Source organism: Cervus canadensis, chromosome 3 (assembly GCF_019320065.1).
Source record: "Cervus canadensis isolate Bull #8, Minnesota chromosome 3, ASM1932006v1, whole genome shotgun sequence".
Taxonomy (NCBI): domain Eukaryota; kingdom Metazoa; phylum Chordata; class Mammalia; order Artiodactyla; family Cervidae; genus Cervus; species Cervus canadensis.
Window position 1 is genome coordinate 27,424,051 of NC_057388.1, and position 26,905 is coordinate 27,450,955.

The 26,905-nt window shown below is 37.2% G+C and overlaps 1 protein-coding gene across 1 annotated transcript in view; it reads left to right on the top strand.

Annotated features, from left to right (window-relative positions):
- Positions 1-26,674, top strand: part of ABCB5 (ATP binding cassette subfamily B member 5) — a 115,178-nt gene extending 88,504 nt beyond the window's left edge. The window contains exons 20-27 of the mRNA XM_043462300.1: positions 1,062-1,265; positions 4,618-4,718; positions 5,557-5,697; positions 13,507-13,663; positions 16,533-16,730; positions 18,227-18,433; positions 24,465-24,611; positions 26,427-26,674. Of these exons, the coding sequence (XP_043318235.1) occupies positions 1,062-1,265; positions 4,618-4,718; positions 5,557-5,697; positions 13,507-13,663; positions 16,533-16,730; positions 18,227-18,433; positions 24,465-24,611; positions 26,427-26,624 (1,353 nt within the window). The 3' untranslated portion in view covers positions 26,625-26,674. The remainder of the gene's footprint in view (positions 1-1,061; positions 1,266-4,617; positions 4,719-5,556; positions 5,698-13,506; positions 13,664-16,532; positions 16,731-18,226; positions 18,434-24,464; positions 24,612-26,426) is intronic.
- Positions 26,675-26,905: the final 231 nt, after the last annotated feature.

Here is a 26,905-nt window from a genome sequence, read left to right on the forward strand (position 1 = left end):
ACTACTATATTACAGTAGCTAAGAGTACCAGCCCTTTTTCGGTGTAAGAGGAAGAGGCAGGACTGGGCTTTGGAGACCACATATGGTGAGTTGGGCGTTCATATGAGGCACCACCTCATGCAGGAAAGCAAAACCAGTGTGCCAGGAGAGGGTACGCTTCCTGGGCAGAGACAGGGGTCATGATCTGCAGGATAGCAGAGAGACTGATCATGAAACTCTATTAAAGAAAATGGGAGCTAGGTTTCTTACTATTGAAGAAGTGGATAACAAATATTAGAAGGGAGAAAGCCAGAAATAATAACCTTGTGTTTTTTTTTTTAATTGGAACTGGATGTATTGATATAAACCCATGGATTTCAAGAAATGTAAAGAGAGAAATAAATATAGATTTCAATATGTGCATGCATCTACACACACACACACACATACACACACACTCCCTGGTTATATCCACTAACATTCCACTGATAATGAACACAACTGGCATTATATATTGACTTCTTTTTTTTTTTTTTTTTTTGACTTCTAAATAACATCCTCCACTAACAGGAACTCAAACTCCTTGAAGAAATGACAAATTTAAGGTGTAGGGCCTAGAAAATATTTTTGTATCAGAAAGCAATAATATATCCAAAGAATAATAGGAACAATTCAAAGGACAATAATATTGGACATAAGGTATACAAATAAAACATAGTGACCGCATAGTATAGGACATTTTTAAACTCTTAAGTATTATTTAATCTCTAAATGGACTTCTCTGGTGTTTTAGATGGTTAAGAATCTGTAATGGCTACCTACTCCAATATTCTTACCTGTAGAATTCCATGGATAGAGGAGTCTGGCAGGCTACAGTCTATGGCATCACAGCCAGACAAAACTGAGGGACTAAAAAAAAAAAAGAAATCTATAATTGTTGGGTTGACCCAAAAGTTCATTTGGTTTTTCTGTAAGATATTATGAAATATATTCCAAAAAAGCTTATTTTGCAAGAAACTATCATAGCAATTCTTATAAACTTAAAATTAACTGGCTTCTCCCCAATTTATGTCTGATTATAGGCAACAGGTTCAAGGGTTGGTGTCTTAACACAAAATGCAATTAATATGGGACTTTCAGTTATCATTTCCTTCATATACGGATGGGAGATGACACTGTTGATTCTGAGTATTGCTCCAGTACTTGCTTTCACAGGAATGATTGAAACAGCAGCAATGACTGGATTTGCCAACAAGGATAAGCAAGAACTTATGCGTGCTGGAAAGGTAAAATAAATACCATTGTTACCATCATAACATTTTAAGAGAAAATCAAGAAGAGATTCCATTTTAACATTAACTTCCTTTCTTAAGAATCTGTAAAGTGGTGTATATGTATTGAAATCCATACAAATCAGTTTAGGATGGGTATAGATATGTCATAGCAATAGGGGGGTACATAATTTAGAGCATGGGCTATGCAGTCAAATTGGCTGAATTAGAATCCAGATTCTATCACTAACAAATGTGTGATATGAGCAAGTTATATCAACATTTCTGGACTTCAATTTCTTCCTTGTAAAGTAGAAATAAAATACTATCCACTTATAGATCTTTATGAGTACTACAGAAAACAGTCTTATTAGGTATATGCAATAGTATCTGGAAAGCAATAAGCACTCAATAATGTCAGTCATTACTACTGTTAGCAAATTGTGGGGGAATTTGTTAACATTGTGATTGCCCATTCTCTAATTATTGAATAATTAAATTTCTTGAATAATTACGGGTATTTCATCTTTCAAAATAAAGAGGAAATATAATATTTACTAAATGCAAGGCAAGGTACTACTAATGGGAGTGCCTAAAACAAAACTTTATACTGATCAAAATGAACAATGTATTTACTTAGAAAATGCTTTGACATATATAACTTTCTTCCCTGGTACCTCAGTCAGTAAAGAATCTGCCTGCAATGTAGGAGACCAGGGTTCAACTTGGGATGGGACGATCCCCTGGAGAAGGAAATGGCAACCCACTCCACTATTCTTGCCTGGAAAATCTCATGGACAGAGGAGCCTGATGGGCTACAGTCCATGAGGTTGCAAGGGTCGGACATGACTTAGCAAATAAACCCACATGTAACTTTCCCAGGATCAGTCATATTCATAACAATCATCACTGTAGTAGAGATTTAGGGAAATATTGGAAATGTAGTACCATAATATCTAAGAATTGAAAGAGATGTCATTTGATCCAGCCACTCACCCAAAGTAGGAATCTCTTACGTAACATCCCTGTTGAGTGTCTATCCATCTTCTATCCACCCTTTTCTCCAGTTGCAGGTGGTATATTACTTTCCCAGGCTGTTGCCTACCTCTTAGATGATAGTCGACTTTTTTGTTTGTTTGCTTTTGGGGACTTTCTATCCTTCTCGGTTTTCATCTCAGTAGACGTCCAAAACCTGTTTCTCATGACTTTAGGAAGCTGCATCATGTAAATGTGAAGTCTTCTCTTGACCACCTAGCCCAAAATATAGTATTAAAGATTTATATCAAAGTTGGTGAACATGCCTGAGTATGAAAATGATTTTAATATTCTTATGGTCTGAATCACAGTGACTGTATCATATTAGATATAGTATGAATATTCATGAATAGGGATTCAGTGAAGCACAAGACTCAAATAAATCTGGTTTTCATGACCCTTGGGCCTTTCCACCTTTCCTGCACTAGATAAGGACCTTTAGAATGTCTGCTGCTGCTGCTAAATCGCTTCAGTCGTGTCCGACTCTGTGCAACCCCATAGACGGCAGCCCACCAGGCTCCCACGTCCCTGGGATTCTCCAGCTTGAGCAAAAAGACTGAACTGTTTAGCATGTATTTGTCTCAGAGGACTGAAATTTTGTTCAGCCCTCTGTGTGTTTGCAAATTATCACACTTCCAAGTTAATCTGGCCCTAATTAATTGTATTTTATTCATCTTAATTTTTATGTCATGAGCTTTAGTTATAAATCAAAAATCTTTGATTTTTCCTTATTGCATTATTAGAGTAACCTCAGACTATACAATTACTAATTCCAACCAAATAGGCAACGTGTCCTTTTCCCACTGGCTTTTTAATCTGTCACTTTACCAAGCACCAAAACTTAGAATATGGACCAGTAAAACATATTGGTCCTTCTTTGGTTGCATGTATAGATTTGGACAAATCATCAAATGTTTTATTTTTCAGATTTAAAATGACCATATTAGTTTTTTTTAAAAAAAAGGTTATTTTCTAAGGCTCTCTGATTAGTCCTTTCTCCCTTGTGAAAAGTGAACCCAAGATTTTGTGTTCATTTCTCTTTATTTTCCTCAAGATTTCAACATTCTTATCCATTTTCCTTATGTACTACAAAATATTACAAATGGAGTTTTCTTTGAGTTTCTTTTGAAATTATGAGAATTTAGAGCAGAATCCAGGTGTCCTGACCATGGTCTAGATATCCAATTCTCTCCCATAACCCAAGTTTCCCTTCAAATAACCTTGAGTGTCTACCTAGGTCTTCATCTGTTCCACAGTCCACTCTGCCAGTCTGGAAGCAGACTGTTAAAGCAGGAAATTTCTCTCTCAGATCAACATGTGTTCTCATGTCCAAATTATTCTAAGCCAAAAGTCTCCTCCATTTTTGATACCTCTTCTTTTTGAAAACTATGTAACTATGAAGAAGCATTAATATATTTAAACTAAATATTATTTTTAAGGGATATCTCTGGCAATCCAGTGGTTAAAAATCCATGCTTCATTGCAGGGAGCACAGCTTCGATCCCTGGTTGGAGAACTAAGATCCTATGTGCTGTGCGGTGCAGCAAATAATTGAATAAATAAATATCCTTTTAAGGTTACAGAAATCAAAATGAAAAATAGCCATAAAATATCTTATACAGAATTGAAAAGACACATTCCATGTTACTTTATGGCAGTGTTCCTAAGTCCTTGGGTTGCTATTTGCATTTCTGTGCTAGAATGAAATAATTATTTATTTGATTCTCTCTGCTGTCTTTTTCGGGCTTCCCTGGTGGCTCAGAGGTTAAAGCGTCTGCCTGCAATGCAGGAGACCTGGGTTCGATTCCTGGGTCGGGAAGATTCCCTGGAGAAGGAAATGGCAACCCACTCCAGTATTCTTGCCTGGAGAATCCCATGGACAGAGGAGCCTGGTAGGCTACAGTCCACCGCTTGAATTAGCTCATAATTCATAAGACAGCTCCTTTGCATAGTTACATATGGATATAATGTTCACTAATATTTGATCCCTCTCCTTATGGAACTAGTCTAAATAGAAATTCAATGAAGACTTAAAGAAGGCTAAATTTAGATCAGTGGACAAAATCTTTTCAAAAGGAATTTTCCCTGAGTGTATTATCCTGATATACTGCTTTCTTATTTTGTCCATGGGATAGCAAAAAGAGTCAGACACAACTTAGCAACTAAACAACAACAATCTTATTTTGGGGAAAGGAAAAAAGAAGCTAAGAAAACTTACCAGAAAAACTTATTGACTTGATGTACTTAACATGTCTTCAACGTGACCGTTATTCACAATCAGAAGTTTAACCACTACTAATTTTATTTTTCTTTTATTATCTTGTTTTATAAGATAGCAACTGAAGCTGTGGAGAATATACGTACTATAATGTCATTAACAAGAGAAAAAGCCTTTGAGCAAATGTATGAGGAGACGCTTCAGACTCAGCACAGGTGAATGTAGATTCATACTAATTGTATTAACTATAGTTTGTTCCTATAAAGACAGTACTCCTGGGTGACTGCAGTGGTTTGCCTGCGAATTCATTTGCTCTGGAATCATTCCTAATAATGGCATATCAGAATTTCTCACATAAGTCCACCAAGAGGAGACTAGAAAGAGGAGTTGAGAGTAAGCACATTTAGAACATATGTTTTAGGTCCTCTCACATTGCCATGAACTATAACTGAGTGAGCATTTTATTATTTCCATGAAACAAGGTTAAGGAAATAACATATTTAAGAAAGAAAATAATATTGCTTAGCCCTTTATATTGAATCTCTAAAATAGTTCACATTTTAAAACAAATATATACACGTCAAAGGTGATCACTTCTTTTAATTATAAACTAGTCCTCCTTACTTTATCAGAAAGATAGCTTTGTATTCTTTCACACTCGTGCTTCTTTGGTTAGTGCTGCCCTTTAATTTCCACCATTTATTCTCTTAGTGCAAGATTAGGATAGAAAATATTTTTAAGCCAAATCTCTTTAACTCTTTCATTAGGTCTTCTTTAACAGACCTTGCCCATTCATTTGAAAATACATAGAGTCAGTTTTGTGACATCGAACTACAGAGCCATATAGCCATAGGGAAAATCATTATTTCTGTTGTTTTCTCTGTAATAATTACTAGTAGTTTAAAAGGTAAGTTCTTTTTTTAATTCTTAGAAAAAATTCTCTAAAATTCTAAATAATAACGTACCTTATTTTCTATATTCATTTCTCTACATTTATTTAAAGACCTTGCTATACCTCATGCCCCCTTATCTGGTAAATTTTGTGCATTTCAGAAATACCTTGAAGAAAGCACAGATCATTGGAATCTGTTATGCATTCAGCCATGCCTTCATATATTTTGCCTATGCAGTGGGATTTCGATTTGGAACTTACTTAATTCAAGCAGGACGAATGACCCCAGAGGGCATGTTCATGTAAGTCATGCAAATATATAAACTCTGTAAATGGGTTATGTACTTAAAGTAACCAAAAAGATGTCTAGTTCAGAGTGCATTATCGTTTAAATAATATATGTGCAAAAGACATACTGGGAAATTTTTTAAAAAATTGTTATTTAATAAGTACAGTCAAGTCAGTAAAATACTGATATAACACAGGTGTGTGTGTGTGTGCTTGCTTCAGTTGTGTCTGATTCTCTGCGACCCCATGCACTGTAGCCCGCCAGGCTCCTCTGTCCATGGGATTCTCCAGGCAAGAATACTGGAGTGGTTGCCAGTTCCTTCTCCAACACAGGTACTCTGAATTAAACTCTCAAATGAATCACTTACTACTTCAGTTTACTAGATGTGGGAATGTAAGGTAGAATATGTCTTCTTGTTATCCATTATCTCTCCAGGTAGAGATGGCTTTAACAAGTATGATTGTAAATCAGTGAGGCAAGTTCCTTGCTAAGCAAACACTCCAGAAGAAACACATGTAAATGAGTATTTCTCCTCAGAAAAGTCACACTGAGAATTGATCTTGGCATCCCAATGAGGCTGCCTCTTCCCAAAGCATTTGTTGGTGCTTCTGTTTGAAACTCTGTTCACATAGTTATGAATTTCTTTACTTCATACAAATACCTAAATTCAACTTCTGAAATTAGAAAAATTAATTTTGAGTATTAATTCTGAGCTTAAGTCTCCTTAAAATGTCAGAATGTTACTAATCTGTATCATAAATGTCATTGCTAAACATTTAGCGCTGCCCTGAGATTTGTTTATATTAAAACTAAGCAAAGAATCTTCTTATTAAAGAATGATACAACCTCAAAATCACACCATCACTATCATGCCTGCAAATGACATCAGGCAGGATATTTCTTGAATGGGGCCTCTCAAGACTGCCAACCATTCTGTTTCATATGATAATCACAGTAACAACAAACTTGATTGAGTCCTTATTCAGTATTAAGGATTTGTAATACACTATTTGCTTAATCTTCTCAACTGCCCTGTGAAATGTTATGATTCCCATTTTACAGGTGGGGAAAATGAAGACTCAAGGAGGTTACCTAACTTGGCCAAAGTCACTTTATCAGTAAGTGGCAGAGCACAGATTCAAGTTCATGATTCAAGATGCTAGGGGCTTTGCTTAGTAGACACATTATTATTAATCATTAGTTATTATTATTACTAACTCTGTGACAAATTTGCATAGAATATTTCTATAAAATTATTTTTAAATTCTTATGTAGTTTTCTGAACATATAAATATCTAGAGTTGGGCTAATGATTACCATAAATGGAACAAGTGACTTGCTTAATGTTATTTTATGGCCCTAAAAAGTAGGAGAATCAAAAGGCCCCCATACAAAAACTCCTCCTCCTGCTGGCCTACCACATTTCCTGAATTTTTTTTATTAATTCATAATTTCTGGAGACAAACTTTTTAGCTGTCAGAATATATGTAAGACTATTAACATGAGAGCATTGATTAATGAACAAAGTCACATTGGTATTCCCCAGTGCCCTGAGGGAAGGAAGAAACAAGGAGCTACCTGAACTAGGAGCACTAGTATCATTTTTTATTTGTTTCATTCAACCAGACTACAAATAGACTAAGGATACTGATGCTTTTATAGTGTGGACATAGGAGAAGGGCTGTGAAAAATATGGGAATGGGACTGTGCAAAATGTGAACAGATGATATTTGTCTTCAATAGCAAAATCTTCAGCTTTCTTGGAAATCCAAAGTGATCTCCGACTACCATGATCATGTCATGAGTGTCCCTTTATCAACACTAAATCATACCTAGCTTAAAGGATGTTGCGCCTTCCAGAGTAGGACAGCTTTCTATCTCATCAGCTAAGTGAACGGAAGATTTTACAAAGTTAACCACTTCCTACTAGAACCCTCTTTAGGTAAAGAGACCTTTGTGCTGTTTTCTAAATCAGTGATTTCCTGATTCATTAATCGAGAAACTGGTTAAAAATGAAGATATTTGGAGCTCACCCCACAGATCTAATCCAGAGATATGTAGACCTGGTGTAGGGTCAGGAACCTATATTTTACCAAACATCCAGATTATTCTGAGGCACAGAATCTGAAGATCACTCTAAGAAATATGAGTATAGGGACTGAATCCCAGGCTGCTTTCCATAGCTCCTTAAAACCTTAGAGTTTTCTTTTGATCATTTCAGAAACTTTCCTAGAATTATCTAAAAATTGGGAAATTCGTATTTTAGTTTATTGTATAAAATAAAAATGTTTTATTCACTCTATAAAATGTGAATGTATTTTCATGATTTATAGCTACCAGGATGGGTAAGCTGTCTCTCTTTCAGAAATGACAGTGTGCCTTGTAGAAGGCTTCCCTGGTGGCTCAGATGGCAAAGAATCTGCCTGCAATGCAGGAGACGCAGGTTTGATCTCTGGGTTGGGAAGATCCCCTGAAGAAGGGAATGGCTACGCACTCCAGTATTCTGGCCTGGAGAATTCCACGGACAGAGCCTGGCTGGCTACAGTCCATGGGGTCACAAAGAGTCAAACATGACTGAGCAACTTTCACTTCACTTATAAAAGGAGATACACAAAGGGAGTCTTATCAGCAGAATTCTCTGATGTGCTCATAATATTACTTAATCAGCAAAGCTACTATCAACCTTAGCTTTTTCTTCTTAAAAAAAAAAAAGTCATATAGATTTCTTATGGTAGAAGCTGTTCTCTATTATCGTAGAAGTTTCTCTGAAATGAGCATTTTTTAAAAGGTGATAACATTTTCACTCTGTTGCGTTGCAGCCAATGCATAAGCATTTAGAAAAATTTCTTGCTTAGGTTTTCAATACACATATGTGTAGTAAAACTCTCCACTTCTGCCTCTGTTAGTCCTTGTAACACTTTGGGTTTACTCTAATATAAATGTACAGACTTTGAGAAATACAACATAAGTTTGTTCTGTCTGAATTTTAGTGTCTTTAGGCTAGTTTCTAGCTGACTTGCCTTGTGCAATGTAGTCCAGAAACCTTAGTGCCCAGCAGAGGTTTCTGTAACTCTTCATACTCTGACTTCAGAACTTGCCTCTCTCTCTGTTTCTTCCCTCTATGCTATGCATATTAGCAGGAAGTAAGCAGAGCAGATGGGTAAGAAAGAATCAAGGCATGATGCCTTCAGTATAGTAATAATAAAAGCCACAGCTTTGAAAACTGCCTGACAAGCAGAGCCAAGCAGCATATGTGTTGCGGCCTAGTCCTCCAAAAATCCAAATACAGTTTGTGACAGGAAATCATATTGGACTTTGAATATTCAATCCTAGGTAGCTCAGTGGTAAAAGAATTTGCCTGCCAAGGCAGGAGACACAGGTTTGATCCCTGGGTTGGGAAGATTCATTGGAGGAGGAAATGGCAACCCACTCCAGTTTTCTTGCCTGGAAAATCTCATGGACAGAGAAGCCTGGTGGGCAACAGTCCGTGGGGTCACAAAGAGTCAGACATGACTTAGCAATGGAGCAGAAGCACAGAAAGCAAGCTAGATCCTCACTATTATCTTTGCTCTGGTGAGCCAGGCAGCCAGGGAACTGTGTTAACATTATATTGATAGTTAGGAAAACAACCTTGATTAGCCAAAACAAGGAAAACAGGAAAGTCTTCTTTCAGTGTTACTGCCTCCCAGCTTCTCCCCAGAGATTATCCAGAAGAGAGGAGGACAAGATAAAGAGACCAGATAGAGGGATCAAGCATTGAAGGGATCTAAAGGAGACAAATCAAGGAAGATTTGATATCTAAGGTTGTCTGAAGATTCTAAAATGAGAAACAAGTGATAACAAACCCAACATGCAGGACACAGTTCAGGCCAGCTTTCCCCTGAAAGGAGCACAGTAGAAGGGAAAATACAGTAAACAAGGGAAGTTCAAGTTCCAGGCCTAAAGTTTTCATAGCTATGTGATTCTGGGCAAATTGCTTATTTCTCTGAGTTAAGAGTCTCCTGATTTATTAAAAAGGGATAAATTAAATTTTCCTACCGTACTCCTAAGTGATCAAATGGTATCATATATATGAAAATATTCTATAAAACCTAAAGAAACAAATAAATATAAGTTGTATATTTTCTTTCTCCCTTCTGCTGAGAAAGGGATGTAGGGTAAAAAGAAAAGGATCTTTGTATTGTTACCTGGATGCAGGGAGAAAGAGTATGAGTACAGGAATAATTGTAATGGCCACCTGTGTGAGGAAAGATACTTTATCTTCCAATTCAAAAACAGAAACTTACTGGGTAGGGACTTCAGAAGCTGTGGTTTGACCTGCTGCGCTAACCTGTATCCACAGAAATGTGTGAGTTTATTTTCCACACGGAAGTGTCCCATTAACTTTCAGTTCTGTGAGAGGAATAACAACAACTTAAACATTCACTGAGCACTATACTAAACACTTTACATTATGAACATATTGAATTCTCACAACAATCCTGTAAGATGCAGATAGTCTTGTTATCTTCGATTGTCATGCAGAAGCAGAAGCACAAAGAACGTGCAGAGGGTCACAGAGCTAGTACATAAAGGATGGAGTTTGGATGTAGTCCCAGTGGTCTGGCTTCAGAGTCAGTCTCAGAACCCCCTAGTATACTTCCTCTTGAAGTAAGTCACCAAAGGTATACAAACTAGATATGGGAGCAGGGTTAAAGGGAGACATACAGACATGGACTAGTTACTATGCTAGATATTTCTATTTGGAGCAATTGTGTTAAAATCAGGATTGTTCATTTCTATGCTTTTTTATTGTTGTTCCTAGCCAAAAGATCTTTTAAAAATTTGAATTCTATTTCAGCAGCAATGATGGGCGAGGAGATTTCTCCATTGCTTGGAAAGGCTTGAAAGGATCATTGCAGCGAGGCTGCAGTGACAATGACCCCATGCACCCATGAAGAATCCATATAACTAGGAAAGAAGCTCAGCACGTGAAAACCCTCTCCCGATCTTTTCGTGCTCAATATTCTCTTTCCTCAACTCTAGCCAACCCAGAGATTTTTGCTATAAAATCAGTAAAGCAGTATAAATTCAGGGTAAATCCATGTAAGGATAAGCTGTAGATAAGATTTCTTCTTCCATGGACAACTTAAATTTAAGAAAGTTATGGAAGTTAAATTTTAGGTTTTTGAATTCTTACATTACGTATTTGTGGCTCAAGAATTTTTTCTACATGCAAATCATGTCTGAACTATGCAATGTTTCTTGTAATCTTATTAAGGCATGAAGAGTGTGCTATTGGTGACTTTAAAACATTTGTCATCATAGCAAATTACTCCTCTTTATATATCCTAAATGGGCAAACTCCCATGACCAATATTGGCATGGGAAGTTGGCCTGAACATTTCCTGGAGTAAGCTCTTGGCTCAGAGGCCTTCAGGAGCTGGGACCAATTTGAAGAGATTTAACACTCTCATGGAGTTACAGCACTGGTTATTGTGCAATAAATACTTAAGTGGACGTGAGTGCACTTTAGTTCATTCTCTGTAGCTCTTTATACAGATGAGGTTAGGACAGATTCTGAAGCTCTTTATACAGCACCCACTGGGAGAAAAGTATAAGGGAGAATAATGTCCCTGACTAAACCCCTAGACTTTATTTTTTGGGGCTCCAAAATCACTGCAGACGGTGACTGCAGTCATGAAATTAAACAACGCTTGCTCCTTGAAAGAAAAGTTATGATCAACTGAGACAGCATATTAAAGAGCAGAGACATTACTTTGCCAACAAAGGTCCGTCTAGTCAAAGCTATGGTTTTTCCAGTGGTCATGTATGGATGTGAGAGTTGTACCATAAAGAAAGCTGAGCATCGAAGAATTGATGCTTTTGAACTGTGGTGTTGGAGAAGACTCTTGAGAGTCCCTTGGACTGCAGGGAAATCCATTCAGTCCATCCTAAAGGAAATCAGCCCTGGATAGTCATTAGAAGGACTGATGCTGAAGCTGAAACTTCAGTATTTTGGCCACCTGATGCAAAGAACTGACTCACTGGAAAAGACCCTGATACTGGGAAAGATTGAAGGCAGGAGGAGAAGGGGACCACAGAGGATGAGATGGTTAGATGGCATCACCAACTCAATGGACATGAGTTTGAGTAAACTCCTGGAGTTGGTGATGGACAGGGAGGCCTGGCATGCTGCAGTCCGTGAGGCTGCAAAGAGTCAGACATGACTGAGCGATCGAACTGAACTGAACTGAAACCCCTAGACAGTCCCATCACCACAAAGTTAGTTTCCTCAATCTAATCCTTATCAACATCAATCCCTGTCCCATTTAGCCTCCCCTCAACATAAACACAATAAAGACAGCAGCAGAGCTTTCAGCTGGTGCTCTCCTTCTTACTAAAACTTTTCTTCTTGATCTATTTTGCATCTTTGTTTTCCCTTCTCCCCTTCTCAGTAAATTTCATTTTACGGGAGACCTAACAAAGACATTAGCCTTGGTACACTTATGCCAAATAATTAAATTGACTTTTAATTATGCAGATTTTAGGACAGTAAGATATTCTGGCACATTTCAGATACTAAGGTATGTTCTTAGTTGTTCTGAGAAGTCTACTCTGATGTGTTACCTAAATTCAGTACTCACTTCTGATATTTATAGCTGAGTATTAAGTATTTTGAATGGCATTTTGAGCTCTGAATTTCGGTAAATATTAGTACTAAAAATGCCTTGACATCACAGAGCTAGTGACTACAAGATTTTACCATCACACATCCCAGTAAACCAGTTGTTTATATATTTTGTATGGTGTTTGACCTTTATAAAGAAAACAAGGTTCAAGATCTGAAGTCTATGTTGCTGAAGAGATTGCATCAAAATCCACCCCTTGATAGGTCCCATCTCTGGAGAAATTCATGAGACCAGTGTGTTTGTGTTACCTTGCAATGATCCTGCACGGCAAACAAGCAACCGGGTTCTATGTGTTCTTTTACTCCCTAATGTTTAAATATGCCAGTGAAACTTATATAACTGTTAGCTGAATTACACCTTTAGCTCTGCCTCTGAGATGCAGTATTTTTCATTCCAATAATGTGTTTTAATGACTAAAAGGAAAAATGAGAGGAAAAATATTTGACCATGGCCACATGATATGCCACATTTCTGTGACTATTATCCTGTGTGCTATCATCTGCATACTTACCATTTTAGAATTAATATGTTTTAAAACTGAGATCATAATCTGTAGCAGACCAAAGATCATAGCACTTCTTCCAGTCTGGCTAGCTGTATTTTACTCATATATTGTTTTTAGGATCTGAACAAAGCACAATCTCCAAGCTTTGCTCTCTTTAAATCTTATAGCACTTCAGGCAGATAACCAATCATCTGGCATCAGTTATCTGTTCTAACTACATTATATGCAAAAAAAGGGGAAAAAAAACCCCATTCATATCTACTATGTAAATTCAGACCTCACTACTGGAGAGTCCATTCTTCCCATTGTTAGTTGAATTCTCTGTCAAATCTCCAAGCAAATGATCCTTATATCAAGGAAGCTAAGATGTTTTATATTCACTAGTTAGAGCCTTTGATCTGTCTTTCTAATTGGAAGAGAAATTTTTAAGATTACCTGAGCTCCAAAGTTATTTTGTTGTGTAGGAAAGGGATAATCAATATGTGGTAGAAAATTACAAAAGAGCTATATCATTGTTGGGCCTTGAGCATTAATGGCTCTATCTGGGTCAAAAGATTATATTCCAGTGCCTGATGTTTCCTTCCCTTTTAAAGCTCTTATTTGAAAATAGACCTAACTGAGATTCAAATGCTTTATCTTTTGATAGAGTTTTTACTGCAATTGCATATGGAGCTATGGCCATTGGAGAAACACTTGTTTTGGCACCTGAATATTCGAGAGCCAAATCTGGGGCTGCACATCTGTTTGCTCTGTTGGAAAAGAAACCAACTATAGACAGCTACAGTCAAGAAGGGAAAAAAACAGTAAGCACAACTATGATTTTAACTGTCCACTTATTATTAATTATTCATATGCATGCTCTCTAATTAGACTTAAATGAAGGCATTATTTGATAACTACAAATGAGTGCTGTAAAGAATTAAAAGCTTGTATAAATAACTGTTATGGTTACAAAAGGAGAAAGGGGATGTTGTCTCAATCAAATTTTCACCTCTCCTACTAAAATGTACAGATTTTATATTAAAAAATATGTGCTTCTGGTTTATTTGCCTGATGCCATGAGAATGTTCTTGAACACAGGATTGATTTATACATTTGATTTTATTTAGACTGCAAAAGTTTTAATATTGGATAAAGCCTTGCATTAAGATTTATTCATTTTTTTCTCTGATAACATATGCAAAGTAAATAGTATCCTGCTACTTCAGACATCATTTTTCATGGAAAATATATGTGTAAACAGAAGAGAGGAAATGGGAACTATATTAAATTATTAATATTAAAACATATGCACACATTTAGTCACAAACTCTAAAAGATATATACATTAAATATATATTCAGTTTTCCTAGACATTTTAAATTTAAAAGAATAACTATTAGGTATACACTTGAAAGAAAATTTTCATTTAAATGTATTTCCCTCTAGCATTTTAACAGTAGATTTATATGTATGATAGCTTAAAATAGTACATTATCACTAGAACTTCATAATTATTAAAAGAAATCTAGTTGTTAGAAATAAAAAGATCATGACATTCTCAAAATAGAATGCTTTAAGATACATGAGTGTCACAATAAAATTTCATACTTGTCTTTTGAAACGTAATGTAGGAAAATTTTTAAATCTTAGGATTTAGATATTTAGTAATATTACTAGTCATTTCTTTCTAAATGTTACAATAGAGGGATTGAGCATCTCACTGATAAACATCCCCATAGAACTGTATCAAAGGGATAGAATGTGGAAATGTTTCTTATAAAGATTATAAAATTAAGTTATTTAATCTTTATTTAATATACACATACTTCTACCACTCCCTATGCTTTATGTTTTGTTTTAATTTTTATTGGCTTATTTTTGGCTGTGCTGGGTCTTTGTGGCTGTGCTGCCTTTTCTCCAGCTGTGGCGGGCAGGGGCCTCTCTCGCGTTGTGGTACGCAGGTTCTCCTTGTGGTGGCTTCTCTTATTGAAGGGCAGAGGCTCCAGGTTGGGCAGGCTTCAGCAGTCACAGTTCCCGGCTCCAGAGCATGGGCTCAGTGGTTGTGGCACACAGGCTCAGGTGTTCTGTGGCATATGGGACCTTCCCAGATCAGGGATCAAGTCTGTCTTCTGCATTGGCAGGTGGATTCTTTACTACTGACCACCAGGGATTCCCACTCTCTATGCTTTAAAAAAGTAAAGTCTGATAAAACAAAATTGACAGACGATAATTACTGAGGTTGGGAGATAGGCATATGTGCAAGCAGTCCATTACATGTTACTCTCTCTACTTTTAAAGGTGTTTGAAATTTTTCCATTACAAAATGTTTAAAATAGTAAAATTTTAAATGTATTAAAGTCTGGAAGTCTAAAATATCTCTCTATACCTTTCCAAAAGGCATCAGAGCATACAGAAATAAATGCATTCTCTAAGGTTTTTTAAAAAAAAATTTTTTTGCAAATAATATTCATGTGCTGTAATGGGCAAAGCAGAAAGCACTGAAAAAGCTAAAAATAAGCTGCTGTTAAACTTAATATTTTGGCACATATCGTTTCAGGATTTTTTTTTCTAATTCTAAAATACTTAACCACAAGTTAACATTTCTTTCCTTTAACAACAGAATAATTTCATTGTCAAATATTTTTTGATACTCCTCCCCTCCACCTACCCCTGCCTCCTACCTATATACTGGGCTCAGAATATGCTGAGCATGATTATTAAACTTCACCAGTTAAAATGCATTTGATTGAGGGCAAACATGGAATTCAAAAGAACCTAAAATCTTATGAACCAAATATATAAAGAGAAAGTTAATCGTCGTTTAGTGATTGTTCTGGAAAATCTTTTATAAACATCATACTTATGATATACATAAATACTGGTTTACAAATTATCAACCACTAAAGAGACTGAAGCATAAAGAGAAAAATAAATTTATAGCCAAATGTCACTGCCAAAAGATCAATTAACACAGATAAATCTGAATTTAAAATAGAGATATATATAAACTGTAAATCATGGTCCAATTTATAAAAACAACATTTATACATATAGTTTATGAGGGCTCCAGCTATTCTGAGTTAAGCAATAATACCTATAAAGTGCACACTAATTTTTTTAAAAGATGTATTTATTTAGAGCAGGTGGTCAAACAGCTCTTCTGCAGATCAGACTGTGACTGGGTACTGAAGCCAAAGGAAACTAGTGTTTTTAGGAAGTCTGAGAGTTAAGACCACAAAAACTACAGACGTAAAAATCTCAACCAAAATGACAGAAAGTACTGATGCTGAAGCTGAAACCCTGGCCACCTGATGTGAAGGGTCAACTCACTGGAAAATACCCTGATGCTGGAAAAGTTTGAGGGCAAGAGAAGAAGGGGGCAACAGAGGATGAAATGGTTGGATGGCATCACCGACTCAATGGACATAAGTTTGGGCAAACTCAAGGATATAGTGAAGGACAGGGAGGCCTGGCATGCTGCAGTCCATGGAGTCGCAAAGATCTGGACACGACTTAGTGACTGAACAACACAGTGTGCAGTCAGCAACTCGACAGAGAGGAACATGATGTTTAAAATTAAAATGGTTGTGGAAACATACACAGTTTTCAGAAAGCACTCAGCCAGCGTGCCGTAATTTGTTACACACTTTCTAAGTCATCCTTCTAAACACTGCCAACTTTCTTTCACAGGACATGTGTGAAGGGAATATAGAGTTCCGAGAAGTCTCTTTCTTTTATCCAAGTCGCCCAGATGTCCTAATCCTTCGCAGTTTATCCCTCAGTATTGAGAAAGGGAAGACAGTAGCATTTGTTGGAAGCAGTGGCTGTGGGAAAAGCACTTCTGTCCAACTTCTGCAGAGATTTTATGACCCAGTGAAAGGACAAGTGGTAAGACTGAATGCAAATACAACTTATCTGGATGTTAGTGGGGCTGTTGTGAAACATTCCCTCGGGCTTAAGTTCAGGCTTCCTGGTATTCACTCTGGCCATCTCCACACCACAATTCTCAAAACCATATGCATGATTAGTGCTCTTTTCAATCAGCTCCATTAAGTTCTGCATCCTGACCTCAAAAAAGAAATGCAGCTTCTCCCTCCTTTGAATTCCAAGGACGGTTTTTCTTACCTGGCACTTTCCTTACTCTAACTTATATTCAGATTTTCAACTATTCTGTCCCTTCAAACGCCACCACATTACAAACACACAAAGACAACTTCCTGTTCTGCCTTCCCCTACCGCCGCAAAAAACAAGAAGCCCATAAAAGTCAAAGATTGTCATGTCAGTCATCATTCTGCTGCAATTTACAGTCTTTTGCTCATCACAGTCTCAAAGATTATTTGGAAAACGTAACAGTCCAAAATGGCTGCCTTCAAAGAAAACAATGAGTTAACAATGAGTACCAAAATTAGTTAACACTCAGCTGTTTGTATATAGCATAGCACATGCCTTCTTTTAAACTCTCCAATGATTTTCTATCGCAGTTAGAATAAACCAGCGTCCATACTATCAAATCAAGGTCCTTTGTGATCTAGCCCCTGCCTCTCCCTCCAAAGTCCTCTCCTATAGCTCCTACCTCATTATACACTGTGTATCAGTCTCACTGACTTCTCTATGTTCTTTAAATACACAATGTTCTTTGAACACACATTGTTCTTGCTATTCCCCTGATCAAAATGTTCTTACTATAACTTCTTTACCAACATCTTCTCATCATTCATATCTGTCTAAAAATGCTACTTCCTTAGACAGGACTTCTTAGATAGAATATAATGCCTTCACCCATCCCCTTCCCAAATCCTCAGCACATTCTTAGTCACTTTCTATCCCATTATCTTGTTTCATGACACTTTCTTTTTCTGACGTTGTGTTTGTTGGTGTGCTTATTACCTGTCTCTCTCCACTACAATATAAGCTACAGGAGGGTAAGACCTTTGTCTTATTTATTACTCTTTCCCCAGTGCCTGAAGAGGCCTCATCATATAGTAGGTATTCTTATGCTCATCAGATGTCAGTTGAATTTTGTTACATCACTAGGCTTTCATAAAGCAGGGTCCTTTACAGTGGACGTTGGTCATTTTTCATCTGACTTTAGTACAGAACACCAGACTTCATTCTAAACTTTGGGCAGGTCTCTAGAATATATGGCCATTCCCAGAAATGTCAAGTAAGTTTAAGAGTTGGTACTTCAGTTAGTTATTAATACATGCTGTCTGCTTTTATACAACATACGATTTATGAGCCCTTCTTGAGTAACATTTATGATATGAAACAGCTTGAATTCCTAACCTTCTTGTTATGATTTGTATATGTATGAATACAGTGAACTGTAACACGACACAGTTGTTGGATCTTCACATACCATTCTCCATTCTGCTTTCGGCAGCTATTTGATGGTGTGGATGCAAAGGAACTAAACGTACAGTGGCTCCGTTCCCAGATAGCAACCGTGTCTCAAGAACCTGTGCTCTTCAACTGTAGCATTGCTGAGAACATTGCCTATGGTGATAACAGCCGTGTTGTGTCAATGAATGAGATAAGAGAAGTAGCAAACGCAGCAAACATCCACTCTTTTATTGAGGGTCTCCCTGAGGTAAGAAAATGTCTGAAATCTTGAATTAAAAGCTGTCAAGTATGCCCTAGTATTTTATTGGGTTTAAGTGGTTATTTTTATGTGCTCCTTGGATTACACAATTTATTTATTGCTGACATCTAATGTAAAGTTAGATATAAAAAGCAAAATTTGAGATTATGTTTGTGTGACTTTTTCCAAGACCAACTGTATTAATATTCACTGGATATGAATTAATTTTCATATTTTGATTTTATACCTTCTATTCATTTATACTCTACTCATGGCTACACCACCATCATCCCCCTCTGGACCACCTTGAAAGTGAGTGAAAGTGTTAGTCGCTCAGTCATGTCTGACTGTTTGTGATGCCATGGACTCCTCTGTCCATGGAATTCTCTAGGCAAGAACACTAGAGTGGGTAGCCATTCCCTTCTCCAGCGGATCTTCCCAACCCAGGGATTTAACCTAAGTATTCCACATTGCAGATGGATTCTTTACCGTCTGAGACATCAGAGAGGACCACTTTAGTACCTTCTTGATCTGTCTTCCTGCTTCCAGTCTTGCCCCTTTATAATTCTTCATCACATCAATTCGATCTTTTAAAAACATAAAGTAAATCATACCCCTCCCTGCCTAAAGCCTCCTAACGTCATCCCTTTGAACTAAGAATGGATCAAAACTTATTAGACTGGCAAGGCCTTCTGTGATCTGGCCCTGATCTCCTCTTTATGTGCTCACTCTCTCCAGTCATACTGACTTCTTTCTGTCTCAAGAATTTGCCAAGTTATTCCCTACTGCAGGACATTTACACTCATATTTCTTCAGCTGGGTTCTGCCTTCCTATGACTCTTCAAAGAGCCAGCTCCTTAAATTTCAAGCTCTTTCAAATGTCACTTTTGCAGCAGCCTGCCCTGGCCATCTTATTTTAAAGAGGACCCATCAACCCTCATAGCCCATCACATAGTCTTCAGAGTGCTTACCACAGCCTAAAATTACCCTGGTGCTTACTAATTTGTTTATGGTCTCCTTTTCCCACTAGAATTTTAGGTCCTTGCCTGCCATTTTTGTCAGCTCTCTACATTTGCTGTGACAGCTGATACAAAATCTCAGAAAAGTTGAAAATCTTGGTTAACTGTAAAGAGGGCTTTAACATAACAAGCATTGATACAAATCCAGAAATAGTGCACAGAGACACTAATGTTAGTTGCAAGTTATAAGTTCTTACAATATCTATTTATACCTACATACACACATACATAAAATAAAAATATAGGGACTTTCTGGTGAGCCAGTGGTTAAGACTCCACACTTCCTAAAAGGTGCACAGGTTTGATCCCTGGTGAGAGAACTAAGACCCCACATGTTGCACAGTGCAGCAAAAAAAAAAAAAAAAAAAGGTATATGTATATACCTACTTACTTTTACTTACACTTACTTTTGATTAGAAACAAATTTGTATACTGTGGTTTTCTAGCTCACTTTAAAAGGAAATGCCAATGTTTAGTAAGCATGATATCAAACAACTAATCTAATGCCCTGTTTTGAGAGAAGGATAATGGTCACCATACTCTCTTTTATACTACTAGATCATCCCTCATCATCTCCTGTCCACATTAATTGGTTCCTCTAACTAGAAATGGGCCATTAATACAGTTTCCCTAACTTCAGTAAGGTTCTGCATTACTAACTATAATAGGAGTAACAAAATATTGTGACCCTATAGCTTTCCCCTTTTTAACCAAGACATTCACTGAACTATTGATTCAAGGACAGATTATTATCTACATAATCCTAATAGGATTTTTCTTTAATTTATGTGTGGTAAAATGCTATCCATTTTATAATTGTACCATTCGACTTTTACCCTTAAATTGTTTTTTATCTTTCATTCTTTTCATTGTACTATTTCTCAGATTTACCCAAAACTATACACTGCATAGATTCAGCATTCTTTTTACAACCAACTTTGAGAATCATAATGTTATTTCCAAAAGAAAGAATAGCTTGTTTCTAAGTGTTTTTAAATAAAACTGTAGTTTACCTTCATATCACTCTTACCTGCAAAATATATAGAACCATAAAGAAATCTGGTGCCAAAATATCCTTTTGGAATAGGACAGGGAAATTACTAGTCTAGCAGTAATGTAAATAACCATTTGGAGTGAAGAAAGGACAGGGGTTTTGGGAAATCAACTCGGAGCTATTTCCAGGGTTAAGTTATGAAGGTCTGAATTAATAAAGTAAAATAAAACAAGGAAAGGGATGTAAAAATATCATAAAAGTAGAATTGTCAGGACTGAGCTTCAGGTTGTCTGTAGAAAGTGAGCAAGAAAGTACATAATACAGTGGGCATCTTTCTGGCCCGAAAACACAAAGAGCTTATGATAAGAGTACAAAAGCAGGAGTGACAGAGCTTCACAGAAAACCACACAGAGGATATTGCTTTGAACTGGGTTTTGAAGAATGAGTAGTTCACTAGGCAGAGAGGGAGCAACACCATTTTTAGGAGACAGAATAAGCTCATGCAGAAACACATACATGTGAAAGGGTTTTATGTGTTTGAGGGAAAATAAGTTTAAAGTTCTGAGCATAAACTATAAAGTGGGGAATTAAGAAGACGCCACACAAATATGAGCATGGACTAAATGTGAAGGTTCTGAATTACCAGACTAAGTTTGGACTCTGTTATTAATGGGAAGAGGAAACCCCTGGACCTTTTTACACAAAGAAGTGACATGATCGAATTTTTAAAGGAAAAAAAAAAATCATTTGAAGCTCAGCCTCTTGTTCGCTCATTCAAGAGACGTTGTGGCCTCTGTGGCAATGGCCCAGACTACATGAAAGGGGCAAATCCTGGTACATTACAACCTGGATGAGAGAAATTCAGGTCCATATTTTTCTTTCCCCCAGTTCCAATTTCCAAAAGTTCTTAAACGTCACACACTCCCCTCCACACACAAAGACCATATGTTTTAAGTAAATTTGTTGGGTAGTCAAAGTGATGTGAGGTTTTATGTAGTCTTTATTAATCCTACTTAGAATGAATTGTCAAATATTTCTACAGAACTATTCACATATTTGATTATTGATTGCTACCCAGCCTTTTCTGAGAGTCTTAAATAGTAAAGGTGTGTGTGCTCAGTTGCTCAGTTGTGTCTGACTCTGAGACCGACCCATGGACTGTAGCCTGCCAGGCTACAGTCCATGGAATTTTGCAGGCAAGAATACGGAGCAAGTTGCCATTTCCTTCTCCAGGGGATCTTCCCAACCCAGGCATCAAACCTGAGTCTCCTGTGTCTCCTGCATTGGCAGGCGAATTCTTTACCCCTGAAGCCTGGGAAGCCCAAAATGATACATATTGCATATTAAATATAAACAATGTGTGATGTGTACCATTTATAGTATATTTTATTCTAAAGTAAAAAAAAAAAAAAGAATTGTTAAACAAATATAGCCCTGTGGGTTTCAGGTAAAGGATTATGGACCTGTCTGGCAGATCAAGGCTAGAGCGTGAATAGCGGTCAACTTAGAATGTGCTAAGGATAACAAATCTATGGTGTATGCCATGAATAGAACCTCCAGGCATTTGGAGATATTAGCCTGGAAGAGGTGTTGAGATAACACTGGCTTGGTCTTGAGGATCCCTGAGAAATACATCAGGTGTAGAAATCCCCTAGTGCCCACAATTTCACACAGTCAGCTCTCAGTCAAACCACTTCCTGGCTCCCACTGGAACCACCCTGAAAGTCCTTTAAAGGGCCTGCAGGGAATCTCCAGAATGCAGCTGGTTTAGGATTAGATTCTATCTGATGTTCCTTCCAGGATCCAATTGGTATTTAGACCCAGGTTTACATTGAACAGCTACTGCTTTTTGAGTATCTCATAAAACAGGTGATTTCAGGGCACTCACCATCCCAGTGTTTGCCAGAAAATTGATTTAGATTTTCAGTTGAAACAGGAAAGAATGAAATTCTGTAGTTCTTCATTAGAAACAAACAAAAAGACAAAAACCTTCAGTTTAAGTGTCTGAAAATGTTTTTAGATTACTATTGAGACAACATGTATATTCATATTTATAATCTGTTCTGCTTGAAAGTGTTAGTCTCTCAGTTGTGTCCGACTCTTTATGATCCCATGGACTGTAGACTGCCAGGTTCCTCTGTCCATGGAATTCTCCAGGCAAGAATACTGGAGTGGGTTGCCATTTCCTCCTCCAGGGGATCTTCCCGACCCAGCAATTGAACCTGTGTCTCCTGCATTGTGGGCAGATTCTTTACCATCTGAGCCACCAGGGCTTAATGATGGGCAAAAACATCTGAATTGTATTTTCATCCAGTTCATTCTTGAGACTTATATCTTCCTGAAAGCCAGAGAAAGCCAAGAAATGCAAAGTGATTTCTAAGCTAGTATTGTATCTTCTTCAGCTGTAATAGAAGAATCCACATACAATTTAAACTAGACTGGTAGAAAGAGCTACAAGTCCATTATCATCGCCACCAAATCCAGTTTTTGGCTTAAGATTGAATCCTCCAATTTAGATGGGAAATTTGCAGGATGTGGATATGAACCACTGAGTTTTACCTGATTATCTATAGCCCTGTGATTACAGTTTTAATAAAATATGTTTTAGGAGGAAAAGGCCCAGTGGGCTAGCAGTCTCAGGTAAAATCATAAAGAAAAAAGAATGAAAGTGAAGTCACGTCCAACTCTTTGTGACCCCTATGGACTCTAGCCCACCAGGTTTCTCCATCCGTGGAATTTTCCAGGCAAGAGTACTGGAGTGAGTTGCTATTTCCTTTTCCAGGGGATCTTCCCAACCCAGGGATTGAACCTGGGTCTCCAGCATTGCAGGGAGACACTTTACCATCTGAGCCACCACAGAATCTCCCAAAATCACAGAGAAGATAGCTAAAGTCTGTTTCCTTTGTAGACTTCACAAAGGACTCTTTTACTGGGCTTCAGTAATTCAGACACCCATCGTTTGACATAAAGTAAGCAACTAAACATTTTAAGTTGAAAAATGAACTTTGAGATTCAGGAGACATATCTGTTATTAAAGTTACTCACAAGCTCTCTCAAAACCCCCTCTTGCTGGAGAAACACCTTCTGAAGGCAGCAAGGTGTGGAGGGAAAGGCAGTTGAATCAGCCCTCTCCAGAGTCCTAAGTTAAACAGTGCTGCATTTCTCTATGATGATGCTACGGGATCCACATTCAGAGGGTTGTACAGTTGGACTTATTTTCCCAGTGGAGCTGATCCACCCACACATCCTTGTTTGGGTACCAGTGGCATGTATTTCTCAGACAACTGGCAAGGGCTAATAGAGAGCAGTGTGAAACCCTGGAGAAAAGCAGAGTCAACAGGATAATGTAGACAGCACGTGGGAGCCTGCTTGCTGATCCATTATGATTTAGACATGTGAGAAATTTCCTTTACCCTTCCATGGAGTGTAATACTGAAAAGGGGGTCATTAGTAAGTAGGAGAGTGTAGAAATTTGTGAAGTGCTAAATATCAATATCATGGCCTGAAAAGTTGAATGGACTGTCTTAAGATGCCAGCCTAACTTATTGCTAGGATGATACCTGTACCACTGAGAATGGCATCATGACACCTGGAGAAATGTGCCCACAAAGATTTAGTAAGAGCCACAGCTAGGGAACCCAATGATTTCTTTTAAAATGATACTTTAAATCATTTTGACCTGAAAACAGAAGATACTTTAACTTAATGGGGAAAGATTTGTGTTTACTGGGAACTTTTTCCCTAATGATGGTTTTTTTTTAATGCTTTAATTTGAACAATTCCTTTGTAGAAGCAAAATGGCAAAGGTCTACTGTTTGTGACCAGATTAGATACGTAAATGAAATAGTGTTTACTGCTGGCTTAGCATTTATTTGCAACCAAGTCCAAGAACAGATTTCAGCACTTGTTGGGACACAAATTTTAGAGAGTAGCAAAATCTGAAATATTTAGATGGCTCTCGCCCACAGTTGCCATGTTAATTTAAATAACCAAGACTTGCTTTCTTAATTGCATGTTCCTGTAATAGAAATACAACACACACGTCGGACTGAAAGGAACACATCTTTCTGGCGGCCAGAAACAAAGACTAGCTATTGCAAGGGCTCTTCTCCGTAAACCAAAAATTTTATTGTTGGATGAGGCCACTTCAGCTCTTGACAATGAGAGTGAAAAGGTAACTTTCTCTTCTTTCACCTCAGGATTAATATGAAATATGAGAGTGGAGTATTTTGGAAGAAATTAAGGTCAGTTGGTGGGGGAAAAAAAGGCCTGGAAAGAATTGTAGTCATAGGGTCACCAGTTGTAATTAAGGTTTTGACCTTTATGTAAAGGTCAGAGGCTGGTGGGGAGCGGGGAGAGAGTTGGGGCACAAGGAATCTTGTGTGTAGGAAAGGTTTTCTCATTAGAATTTGTCTCATCATCAAAAGGGTCCCAATTCTTGAAATGCTTCTCCACTCAAGGAAAAAGTCCAAGGAAGATTACTTTCCTGTTTTATTATTCTAATGATACCAAACAAAATAATAAGGTAAACTACATATGTAAGAGAGTGATCTACACAGCAATGTTGTAGCCTGCTAGTTTCTCTACCTTCTTTAGAATATTTGCTCAGTTTGAAAAGGAAACAAGGGGGCAAACAGACATGTAACAATAGGTGTACAGTTCAAGCTTCTTCTCATGTTTAATTTTACTATATTCTTGTCCCTTAGTAGTTCTTGCATATATAGTATGTTCTTATTTGTTAAATGAAAGCTGGTTAAATGAATAATAATCTTCAATATTTATCAAGTGCTTATTATACACTACTATCTCAATCCTCACAACAGTTTGATTAATTATTTTTTACTATGTTCAATTTACAGATCAGCACAGTAAGGCTTAGAAAAAGTTAAGTAACTTCCTTAAATCCCTCATGGCTCAGTTGGTAAAGAATCCATCTGCAATGCAGGAGACCTGGGTTCGATCCCTGGGTTGGGAAGATCCCCTGGAGAAGGGAAAGGCTACCCACTCCAGTATTCTGGCCTGGAGAATCACATGGACTAGTGTCCATGGGTCGCAAAGAGTCGGACACAACTGAGCAACTTTCACTTTCACTTTAAATTCTAATAGAGTGTATCTGATCTAAGATCCCATGAGATTAATCACTACACAACTACTATTTTTAGATGATTATCATTCTTGATTTCCAAGGAGACAGTGTGTTATGAAAGAAAAAAATGGGACTTTTGGAATCAGACATATTTGGGCTGTAATTCTGGATTCATCAGTTACTAGCAGTGTGACCTAGGTCAAGTGACCTGAATTTTTCAAATCTTGGTTTACTTATCAGGAAAATGAAAATACTCCTTACAGAGATACTGAAAGGATTTAAATGAGATAACCGTCATTAGAATATTTTATATATTCAGCAAATAATCAGATTTTACCTTCTACTTCCATTTCTTATTTGTTCTTGTTGTTTTGTTTTTGGCTGCACTGCAAGCCATGTGGGATCTTAGTTCCCCAACCAGGAATTGAACCTGTGTTCCCTGCAGTGAGAGCACTGATCCTACCACTGGACCTCCAGGAAATCCCCTTATTTCTCATATAAAGCATTATTACCTCTTTGTAGCTGAGATGCTGTTTTAGCTAGGACAGTTTTACAACTAAATTCTAAAAAGAAAAACAGACAAAAGGAACCATGGGAGGAAATGAAGTAAATAGACAACTGAGTATGGAAATACTACTTCCTGGGTTTGACTTTGAAACCACTAAACACAAATAACCATCTAATTTTTATTGTCACAAAAGCTACTCCAATTAAAAAATCTTAATCAGTGTCTATAATTACTTATTTTAAATTTCTATTAAGATATTCCACAAAGAAGGGTAGTTTCCTTGAAGATAAGCAAATACACAATGAATGTTATTAGATTTCCTTAATCAGTTTGACTTGGGCAAGTTTACTGGCATTTAACCAAAACTAGCAGTCATAGGTCCTTCTCTCTTCCAGGTGGTTCAACATGCCCTTGATAAGGCCAGTAAGGGGAGGACCTGCGTAGTGGTGGCTCACAGACTCTCCACGATACAGAACGCAGATTTGATAGTGGTTCTGCACAATGGAAAAATAAAGGAACAAGGAACTCATCAAGAGCTCCTGAGAAATCGAGACATATATTTTAAGTTAGTAAACGCACAGTCAGTGCAATGATGCTGTTGGAGTTAACACATATTTTGATCTTTGTGTAATGCAAAGAAAGACTGCTTAATAATTATTTGGTATGCTTTGATCTTGTTTATTGCATGTATCAATAGAATCATGCTATTCAAGTAGACATGTTTTGTTCACACACCATCTTCCCTTCAGATTCTCAAAAGGAAACAAAAATTCATTTAAGTGAGATAATGCATTTATCCTTCAATTTATAAAAAGCACATTTGCTTATAAAGCAATTTGCTGCAAAGTGAGTATTTTCCTATCAATTTCTGCTA